Genomic DNA, 11,341 nt, shown 5'->3' with positions numbered 1-11,341 from the left:
TTTTTTTTGTTTGTTTTTTTCTTTTTCCCTTTGTGCCTGGAGCTGGCAACAAAGATGTCCTGTGGTGCCATCAGGTTACTGATTTATACCTTTAGTCACACCTTAGAGATCACAGCATCACACTCAGGGGCTGTTTGTCCATGACCCGGAGTCACTCACAGGACACCAAACCTCGGCATCGTCCTCAGCTCGCTGTGGCCGTGTGCATAGTGGAGCTGCCAGCAAGAACGGCACCCAGCATCCTCAGCACCCCTCTTTTCCAAACTGCAGGGCATCCCCATTGAGCAGCACAACACACTTGTGCTTACAGGTAGTTCCTTCCCCAGGGACCCCTGCAAGCTCCCTGGCCACCCATGGTGGGGCTACTTTTTATTCTCTTGAATACTTTTGCTTCCTGCCCTAAAAATCCTCCACTATCAGAAATGTCCTGGTGTAAGTACAAATAGGCTGTGCCGCACTCATTTCTTAATCTCCTTGTGGATGAACTAAATAATTACTCACCTGGTTAACTGCTTCTCATCAAATATAGACAGTAGTAACCTCTAGGACACTGCAGGCAGCACAGTGAGTTTCCCAGAGCTGTCCTGTACCACTTGTTCAGTGTTAGCAGCACAGATCAGAGCTCAGGCAGCAAGATCCAGTACAGCGTGTTTCTCAGACCTCACATGCTCTGTGGACCACTTTTGGAGTCTTTTCAAACAGGCAAAATTTCGTGCTTGAACTGCTGACAAACAGCAGGAGGAAAACACACTGGTTTTTAACCAGTCTTAATTTGCAGACCCCAGTATTTTCCAGAGGAGGTGCAGACTATCTGTCATGAATTTAAGGCAACTGACAACAGGGCTGATTTTCTTAGCTTCCTTTCCCCTAGAGATAACCCATAGATCCCCTCAGGGCCTACAGACAATAGGTTGCAAACTGTTGGCATTGATAGATGAGCTTACTTCCCCTCCACACAGCCTGGAAAAGTGCTTGCTTGTCTCTTACTTAAATTAAATATTCCAACCCCCCAGAAAAATGCTAGAGTTAATAATGGAAACAGGGACTGGTTTAGGATTCCAGTCTCCTAACTCCTGATCCTTTCCATCCCCACCCCTCTGTTCTGGCACCCACTTCTTAGATTTTCTTTTAATAACAAAGTGCATAGATGTGTGGCTGTGTGTGTGAACTTGCAATGTTAACCAGAATGCCTGAGCAAGGTGAGGGGCAAATAAAATCATTCCAAAGGTATCAGTGTTTCAAACTGTGGCCTTGATGCAGAGTTTCAGCTGGCAAGATGGGGAATTACAGTCTTTTCTACAACAGCAACAAGAAAAAAAAACACTTTCTGCCTTTCCTGCTCCTAAGAGGCTTTTCTGCCTCAGCCAACTGATACTCTCCGTATTAGCTACCAGGGATGGTAGCTGGTCAGAGGCAGAACCAAACACGTATAGCTGCAGCACCAACATGAATGCAGATATACAGAAGTAGGGACGCATTTAGTGCTGTAGACTCCTGCAGGCAAGCTTGGCTTGCAGCTTCCATACCCGTGTGCCAAGGTACTTGTATGCACTGCAGTATAGATGTGTACAAACCCTTGCACCACAAAATACTGGAACTATTTTAAGGGTGGGAAAGCATCTGGCTAGCAAACAAGCTTTGTGTGTTTGGGCCTGGCTTGATTAAAAACCGTGTTTCTTCCAGAATATTGGAAGTAATGAAAGTGCCTGCAGTAAAATACCTGATAAGCCTCTCCTCCTCTATAGAGAGAGTAAATGCATGTCATTTTCCAATTAGCTCTTGCTCTGAGCAATTATGTTGATCAAATAATTGAATAAGTGACAGGAATGTGAATTCTGGAGACAGTTAATTTCATTCACCCGGCAGTTTATAGCTTGACTTGCATGAACACATAAACCAGGCTAATGTGTTATTTATAACTTTGAAAATACAATTATAATAGTCAAACGTGAAGAGTTGTGTGTTGGGTGTGCAGAGAGGAAGGTTTCTGCTAGTAAATTATAATAATAGCATAATGAGGGAGTTTGTTGCTTCTAGCCAGCATGTAGGGCAGGATGCATGTGTGGCTTGTTTGAAAAAGTGAACAAGGTTGATGTCAGTGTTAGCATTGGGGAAAATGGCCCTGACTTGAATGTGGGGCAGAGGGGCAGCCGAAGCCTTATCCTACTGTTTTGTGATACATTGCATATGTGCTGCCCCAGGGACTGTCAATGAGGGCTAAACATCCCCCCAGCTCTCCCTGCCCTGGTACACATACACCAGTGAAGCTGAGCATCGTTTCTGAGGGAGAACCAGGACTGTGATCTTTTGCATGTAGGTGGGTGCAAAAGAGACAAACTAGGTGTTCCCTACTTGGCATTGGTCTTGGGTGATCACCAGGGTACTCTGGAAAAAGCTTCAGTCAAGAGTGCTTGACATTGAGGTACTGGAACAACTTCTGTGAACCCAGCCCTGACTTCCATCAAAAGCAGGAATCCTGCTTGCAAGTTTCCTTCAGAAATAATTTTTTTTTCAGCAGGAAAACAAACCATTTGTTTTTCCTCTTAAAGCTATCTTTAGATTGTCTTAACTGATTGTACCTTTTATCTGAACCCCCTGTAGCAACCTTGCCTACCATCCAACAGGAACTAATTAGCAGAGATATACAGTAATAAAAGTAGTGCACAGGCATGAGCCATCGCCTCACAGGGAATATTACCTGGATGAGCACTATGCTGACTGCAAGGAGGAAATTTGTGCAATTAATTGCTTCCTGATTAAAGGCATTTGCAGTCTGGCCCTTAAATCTTCAAGGCCTAAAAACATACACAGAGTTAAATATGGAATTTGCCCACAGTAGTTGAAAACATTGCCCCAGACAGCAGGATTCAGTGCTGTAATTTTGGTTGGGAATAAACACATTCCTGCCTAAGTGTATTATACCCCAAGCCAAGTAGAAAGTGCTCAAGCCAAAACTAAAAGGCCACAGAAGGTCTTACATGGGTTTAAAACAGTTTCTAAACCAGTTGAGTTGAACCCATACCATTTTCCTGTGAGGACACGATCTTACCGGAATTAATTTCACAGAGTGTGAGGCAGCAGAGCCAGAAATCCCCCTAGGACATGTCAGGCTGGAAGGCTATTTAAATGGTAATAAACTTCAGGGGAAAACAAAAAATGGTGACTGATTACAGGCACACCAGGAGAGGGATTATTTGGTGTGAAGATGCGAGGTGGGTGCAGGGGCCTTCTGCCTACTGCACACATCACTGGTTGCCAAGCAAACAAGAAGGGGTTTAATCCCACCGGGAGGGAGGAGACCTATTTCAGGCTGGGTGGACAGTGGGAGGGAAGTGTTCATGGCAGGAGGTGCCGGATTTGGGTAAAGCGAGGGCTGATGGAGGTGTGGGCAGCAGGCTGGGACTGCTGCCCCTGAGGTGTTGGGCTCAGGTGGAGCCACATCCCAGAACAGCAGCTGATCCACCCTTGCCGTGCACCCTTCGCTAAGCATCGTAGTTTTCCCAAGGGCACTCCCTCCACTTAACGCGGTGCCACGTATCGCACCCGGGCAGATGAAGCAACTTTATTTTAGCATGCCCAACTCTTATTATTGCTGCCTCCTGGAAAGTTGCAACGCTGGTGATTTATGGAGCCTACTGCTCCTGCTGCAGAAGGGGAAGGCTTTTTTTGGGGCCACAATTAGTCACACTAGAGTTGAGGTGTCACAGAAACACACAGTTTGTTTGTTCATGTGCTGCTGTTGCTTTAGTGTTGCCCCCCTATCACTTCTTTGCCAGTTGGTTTTGCAAAATTAAACAGAAACTTACCGATGCTCCATGCATGAAAAGCACTTTTAACATCTGAGGAGTTAAAGCTCTGAGTATAGGAGTGTGCCTCTCAAATTCAGGGGCACATATTATGCTTTTCAGTGTGTGCTTAAGCACCTTGCTGGATGGAAGTCCGAGGGACAAAGATAACAGATCTTTCCTCATAACCCTCCTAATCTCCTTCCTCCTCATGTACATTTTCATTAGTAAGAGAAGGGAGGGAAGGTATGTGGCCTGAATTACCTTAAAACAGATGCACAGACTGTAATTTAACATGCAGTTTGGCCTCCTTCCTCCACAAAGCCAATCTGGCACCTCTGCTGGAGAAGTTACATTGTAGAGTGGAAAACAAACAATCCTACCAATTGTTGGGGGGGGGGGGGGGGGGGAAGAAGCGGAACAGGAGTTGCTTATCAGAGACCCAGGCTTTGAGAGGAAAATTCACTGAATCCTGAGGAAGGAAGGATTCTCTGCAGAGCTTCAAGCACTCTTCTGACAACCCCATCCTGCAGGAGCTGGGGCAGAGAGCTGGGCCCCTTCCTATTGTGAAAACTGGGTCCAGAGAGACAAAAATGAACATAACAACAGGAGTCCCCGGACTGCAGCAGTGCTGTAAAGCTGTAATTAAAAAAAAATGCAAAACAAAACATGTTAGTCTTAACAAATCTGACTGGCACAGACAGTTATCTATGAATAGTATTTTAGAATTTTAGAAACAGTAGGAATGACTTAAAGCCCAGAGAACTTGAAGTCTGGAAATGTTTGTAGCAAAGTTTTCTCTTGGCCCACAGTCACACTCAGGGATGTATGAAGTTCAGAACTCAATTTTGCCCAGGGTTGCAGTTGTTTGGATTCACGTGCCTTGTATCGCAAAGGATCTGGCTAACTCTCTCTCACCTTCAGGCGAATTTTGATTTTTACTGGATCAGCCTTCTGGGAGAACACGGAAAGAACTGTGTGTGTTGCTGCAACTAGCTGAAAAGCTGCATGATTTATTTTTTTTTTTAATAATTTGAAATCATAATTAATCTAAGCATCTCCAAGGACTTCCCAAGAAGCAATGAAGCTAATGCTACCTGCTTTTCTCCCTGGTCCACCTCCCTAGCACAACACATTCAGTAAGCACATGCCAACACATTAGCACATCTGAACAAGATTCCCAACAGTTGCAGGGACAAATTATATTTTGGGTAATCGAAGACGATGCCTCAGAGTCCAGCTTCTCCCATGACATAAAGAGAGTAATATCCCAGCTTTCAGACCTGCTTTTAGCTCTTGTACTGGTCTATGAGAACAAACTGAATGCAACCGTATCCGGTAGCATATACAGGGGATGCGTGTTTTCCCTGCGCCGAGGTGATGCTCGCCAATGCAGAGCTCTTGTGGGACCCCCTCCGGTAACCGTGTGCCATCACAGCTCTCTTCAAGTAATTCGGGAGCAGGTTCTCTCCATCCTCCCATATAATCTGCCTGGGAGAGAAGTGCGATGCTCAGGCCATCCAAAGGAATGCAGCCGTGATCCAGCTACTGCACGGGCAGGGAGAGAGGATAAATACCACAGCGTCACAGAGGAGTGATCTAAAATTGCCTTAAAGCTGTCCTGATCAGTCACAGAAGCCACCGGGAAGGGGGAATACTGCTCAGTGGTCAGCACAGGTCAGGCCTCTTGCTAATACTTTCTCTCTGCTGTGCGAAACAGGGAACATCTGTAGCCAAAAATCTGGTTCAGCCTGTAACCCTCAAGAGAATGAGAATGGTATTACAGGGGCACGTTGGGGCCACTGAAGTTGTATCAAGCATTTCCTAAATACTCAAGAGGTAATTACTTTGCACTGAGGTGGCTCCATCAAATTCTGATCTATTACTCTAGTCAGCATCCCTTGTAGTTATACAGGGTGTAAATCTCTTTTCACAAAACCAATATACTGCATAAGACTGGGAAACGTTCTTGACACAGTTTGCAGTGTTTCTTCTCTCTCCACTACCTTTCCAAGTTTGTTGGGGTTGAATGTATATCACAACTCTTGAACCTCTGGGGAAAAAGATGTGTCTACTGGCTATGCTCACAAAGCTGCTTGACAGATAGTCCTTCTGGATTTGATTTTCTTCAGAGAAGACACACTGAGAGTTTACAGAGCTACTATTTTTACATAAAAGGTAACCCAATGAAAACATAAGAGTTGTGCAGCAAAGGGAATGTAAAGAGTGTGTAAGTTTTGAAGATTGGTGTTGGGGACCTTCTGCATTATTGTGCTGGATAATTTCAATATTGAAGTAAAATGACAAAAAGTCACACAAGCTTGACTTTGAGAAGTTGCTAAGCTAAACATCTTACACAAGACAGCCGAAGCGGGGACAAGTGGCTTTCCACATCTCTGCAGGGGCCTGCAATCTAACAGCGTCTCTCGGGCAGAACAAGAGTCACATGTTGGTACACACCTTTAGAAAAGGTAGAAAGCTAAGATCCTCTGCAGGATGCCTGCCGATGTCATAGAAACACAGCAGGAAAAGTGAACACAAAGAATTAAGAAATTGGTAGCACAAAAAACAGAAAATGCAGAAGAAAAGAACTACCAAAGAAGGACAAAGAACTCACCGAACACCTGAATCGTTGGGCGCAGCATCTTCATTCCGCAACGTGCTACAAACACATCCCAAGCCACACTGTGAGGTAGCACGGCTTCACTGCCTGTGCCTGCCCACGGCATACTAAGGTTTCCACGGACAAAACTCCACCTAGTGAGGAGATGGACTGTACTGCACATTCAGCATTCAAGGTAAGTACCAATGGAGTCCGGTGACAAAATAATCTCTGGAAGGTGAGAAACCCCACAGCCTTACGCTGCTCCAGTGTTGGCAAGGTCTCCTGTATCTACCCAAGGCCCTGTTAGAGCACAGTCTCTTCTCCATTTGAATCAAATACAATGTTGACAAGTATTTTCTGCCAACTTCACTTTATTAAGCCACACACTAACTTTGTAAGAACGTAACTGAAGTGACATCACTTGGCTTTCCTCACCTGTCTGCCTCTTACAACTCCCCCACAAATGACTGACCTGAAGCTCTTCAACCTAACTGGAAATTTATTAGCGGACTTGAACTTTGAACCAACATCCTCTTTCTGATGATGATGTAATAAAAACAGAAATACACCACTAGTGTTGTATGTCCAAAAGTTTTAATACATGGTCCTCACTGTTCAGAAAAGTTATTGCATTAAAGTCTAATACATAAATTCATCTGAATTAAAAAAAAAAAAAATCGTTTTACACATTCCCATTTTGTCATAGCAGCTAAAGGAAACCAGATTTTATATGCAATTGTCTCAAAAAAAACCCCCAAAACCCGACTAGTTCTTCCCCAAATCAACAAAATTGTTATCATATTATTCAGTAGTTACTGCAAATCTCAGCTTGAACACTATCCCCACAAGTGTACAGCTCAGGAAAAGAAAAGTGCCATTCCAAATTACCATCTGCAAATCTGAAATTTATTAAGCCATGACTCTCAGCATATGCTGACTTTTCCTGTTAACTGAATTAACATACAAAGCGTGTTTAATTTAATTGCACACCATTTTCCTTCAGTTACTGTTCTTTTATTATGACCTGAATAGATTCACAAGTTACAAAATGTCAATGCCACCTACAGCAGTTTATACAAATCCACACGTGTGTCTGAATTGCGAGAGGCACACAAACATGATTGTTTGATCGCCCCAACGGAAGGCCAGATTCCCTGATCGATGCATTAAACCACCACCCACGTAAGCCCAGAGCTCCAGGGATGACGGCAGAGACAAAATCATTCAGCCCTGCGTGCCATAAATAGACTGATGAAGGGAGCAGTGGCAGGGGTACAACAGAGCACATGGCAGAATAATATTCTACGTTTCACCCTCTGATGAGGACAAAGATGTGCCACACCAGCTTGCAGTGGAAGCGTGAAGAGGGCTCTCCTCCTATTCAATCTCATGCCAGGGCTCGGAATCGAGAAACTACAATTCAGCTGCTTACACAAAATCCTCAAGCATGGCAATAACCAGTCTTGAGCTGCAGTTCCACAGCTCACCCTCCTCTTGCACAGCAGGGGGGAAAAAAAATAATTACATAAGGCTCATCTGTACTTATTCTGTGCTCACAAGATGCTTTCTTCTACTGGAAAGAAAACTAAAATATACCTGTTTTCAGAGGAAAGAAAGCCCTCCCTTCTCCCTCTCCTCCAAAATACCTGTCATCATAGAGAGGTCTCACTCATGATCGACTTGGAAATATTTCTCAAGTTAAGTAAGGCCAGGTTGCTACTTTTGCCCACTTTAAAAAGAGAATATATTATTTTGATGTACTTCACTAGGTTATGGTGAGAGTTCACTAGTGAAATAACGCCTGTGCAGCTCTCTTGGAGAGAACACATTCACACAAGTTCTAACTCTCACTGTCCCTGTAGCTTAAAATAAAACTACAGCTATTACTTCAGTGGTTTTCAATCAGTTTCAGCTAAAGAGCACCGAGTTACCCTTTAAAATAATTTTGTACTTTTTTTTTTTTTTTTCTCTGTGATTTGCTAGCAAAAGGTCCAAACACTGGAGAGCAAGTGAGCAGAGAGAGTAGGATGCTTGGCAAAACCTGACAGTTCAAAAGGCATCCAAAGAGCAAGAGAACAAAAACTACCCACGAAGGTGAAAACTGCATTGAACTGGCACCAAGAAAACAGGGAGAAATTAAGAAGCTCCAGTATAAGCAGCCAGGCAGAATGTTTTACTAGGGTTCTCTTTTGTTTGTTCAGGCAGTCACAAGGCATTCATCATCATGATACAAACTGCAAAAGGAATAGGATACTTGATTCTTCCAGTTACTTATTGAACACTTATTGAGAGTCTAATACAAGGTTACTTAGCTGTAACATGATTTTCTCACAATTAAGAAAGTCTGCACTAAAGGGAAAGAAGTTTACACAGCTTAGAAGGTGATGCTGACAGCTTTCTAAAGCCAGCCTTTACACAAGACTTGGCTTATCTTATTTTCAGAGACACATACTGAAGGAGATAGCCATCACCATTCAATCCAAACAAACAAGCATTTGTGTAAACTTCCCCCATCTACATTATAGTGCCCAACCAAATACAGTCCTTGTGGTTTCTGCAAAAAATCTAGGTCGTCTTGGTTATTGCTGTATTCCAGGAAACAATACTAATATTTGCAGGAGAAACAAAAGTGTGTATTTTGAAGATCACATCATTTACAAAAGGCCTCATACCCAGTCTCTTCATCTTGTGCTGCTTCTGTACAGCAAAACTAGCACTCTGTTTCTTCCAAATGAAACAGTATCTTCAGACCCTCTCCCTGACCAGCACATCTCAAGAGCATTTATGCCTCTTCACTATGGTTTCTACCAGCAGGTAATGGCCCATAAAGCATTTATTATGACAGGTCCTCAAGCGAGAGTGCATACTTCACCAAATGGACCCCACCCCAATGAAGGCCGTAAGAAAACAAGGAAGGGGAATATAAAGGAGAAGGGAAGAAAGTTATTCTCACATCTGCCAACAGGACAGCTTATTAAATAGAAGAAGCCCCTTCACCCAAACACAAAAAACTTTACAAAAGGAATTTTTAATTTAGATCTGCCTTTGAAATGAATGAAGAGAATGTGAATGTTGGAGAAACTGAAGAGTCTGCATTGCTACCAAACAAATCAGACTGTGCAAATCCATGTTGTTTACCTGCAGTGCTGAGTCACATCTGGATGGTGGACGTGCCTCATGGAATACCACACCCTGAAAGCGCTTCAGCACTTCCCCTCCTGCCAGAACACTGCCTTAAAAAAGAATTCCTACAGTGACATGACAAGGAGTGATCTTTTCCTGCCCTATGGTGTACGTATATTTAAGATTTCACAAACATTTGGCCAAAAATTGTATATTTATAGTATTTCCCAAGCCACAAACACTACACAAGCCATTCTTACGGTATACGCTGTCCAAGGACATGTGACCTCGACCTTACTTCTCGCTCCCCTAACCCCCATCCACCAAGAAAAGCACTGCATCCTTGCAGGCTTTGACTGGAAGTCTTCAGCTTCTGGAATGCAGCAGTGAGACTTCTGCATTTTTCAGGAACTCAAAAAAAAAAAAAATCATATATTCAATGTACAACATTTTCAGTAAGTGCTTTCACACTCTGTTCCTCAGAACAGCTAGGTCACTTCACACCACAGAGGTGGTGCTTTCTGGATTTACACGCATCAATCTTGAAGCATTTCTCAGATCCTGGAGCTGCTTGGCTGGCTTTCCAACTCCTTCCTCGAATCTTTTTTCCACAACAGGAAGGACAGTTTCATACAGGAAGGATGCATTCTGCCTAATGAATGCTTTCTTCTCAGGGTCCTGCTCACACCGTAAACTGTAATCAACATGCTGGACAGCCACCAGGATGATTTCCACGAGACTCTCCAAAAGAACCATGTGCAGCTCTGGAAAGTAAAGCTTCAACGCTTCCTCCAAGAAGGCCATAGTCTGCTTAGTGAAAGCGACTACAGTATAGCTAAGGTTGACCCAGCAGTCATCACCCGTGTATTGGTCAAAATTGCCTACCCCACAGCTCCTCATCTCCTCCCTGAGTTTCCCCAGGGCCTCTGGAGTCATTAGGTTCATCCTTCTCCACATCTCCTCAGAGTTGCGGTGCTTGGTGGCCTCGATGATGATATCCTTGTAGCTCTGTAAAGCACCTTTGATATCCTTTACCAAAAGGGCGTGAATGACGAAGGTGAGATCCAGTCCAATCTCACTAAGCTGCTTGCAGTGCTCTTTAGCTACCTTGGGTATCAAGGAAAAGTGAAGGGAGTTACAAGCGTGCTGGCCCCTTTACATCTTGCACATTTACCACATTTATCATTCTCAGAAAACCGGGAGGCGTTAGTCATACTTCACTTATTTTACCTGCCTTAATAAGAAAGTCCTTATTAATGAGAAATTAGTAACTGAAAGATAAACCCTGTCTGTCAAAAATACTCTGGACAGTTACATTACAACTCCCACAGACACGTTACGTTTTGTTTTTTTTCCCTTCCTGTTAGCAGCTGAAAGAAACCATAAATTGAGAAAGGTAGTCTTGCAAAAAATTATGGAAATGTAGTCTAGGATAGGCTTGGAAACAAATAAAAATTCTTCAAAATACTCATCACTCAGGTGTAGCTTATGTAAATTTTAGGACCTCCTGCTGGTCAAAGGCAAATTAAAAATAAACACGTTTTGCATTTCTGATAAAGGCAGAGTTTTTCTTGCTGTGTATTTTCATCTTACTGCTTTCCTCTGCTAAATTAAAAAAACCCAAACCAGCTCCAACTGAATATTAACCTTTCAACACAGGAAACCTCTCTGGAGACCCCCTCAAGAGTCAACAGCTAACACTGGGTTAGAAAAGAGGATTTACAAGCTCTGCAGCCTTTGATTTGGCCAATCGTGCCACACCACCCTCTTTGGACCCTCTTACCTTGACGCACTCTGCCGCAGTTGACAAGCTCTCTTTACTATCAAA

The 11,341-nt window shown here is 43.5% G+C and overlaps 1 protein-coding gene across 1 annotated transcript; it reads right to left on the bottom strand.

The window, feature by feature from the left end:
• Window positions 1-9,662: 9,662 nt before the first annotated feature.
• EXOC8 (exocyst complex component 8) lies at window positions 9,663-11,335 on the bottom strand. The gene is made up of 2 exons (XM_010172377.1): window positions 11,297-11,335; window positions 9,663-10,620 (listed from the first exon to the last, which is right to left on the bottom strand). Exon 2 carries the CDS (start codon window positions 10,468-10,470, stop codon window positions 10,012-10,014), a length of 459 nt encoding a protein of 152 aa, XP_010170679.1. The 5' UTR covers window positions 10,471-10,620; window positions 11,297-11,335; the 3' UTR covers window positions 9,663-10,011.
• Between the last annotated feature and the right edge of the window lie 6 nt (window positions 11,336-11,341).

This window comes from Antrostomus carolinensis, unplaced genomic scaffold (genome assembly GCF_000700745.2).
Source record: "Antrostomus carolinensis isolate BGI_N321 unplaced genomic scaffold, ASM70074v2 scaffold44877, whole genome shotgun sequence".
Classification (NCBI taxonomy): Eukaryota; Metazoa; Chordata; class Aves; order Caprimulgiformes; family Caprimulgidae; genus Antrostomus; species Antrostomus carolinensis.
Note: the sequence above shows the minus strand (reverse complement) of the source record. Positions and strands in the feature narration are given on the sequence as shown.

Bases quoted from the DNA above. Each gene is read 5' to 3' on its own strand.
- EXOC8 (XM_010172377.1), bottom strand. From the start codon at position 10,470: ATGTGGAGAAGGATGAACCTAATGACTCCAGAGGCCCTGGGGAAACTC.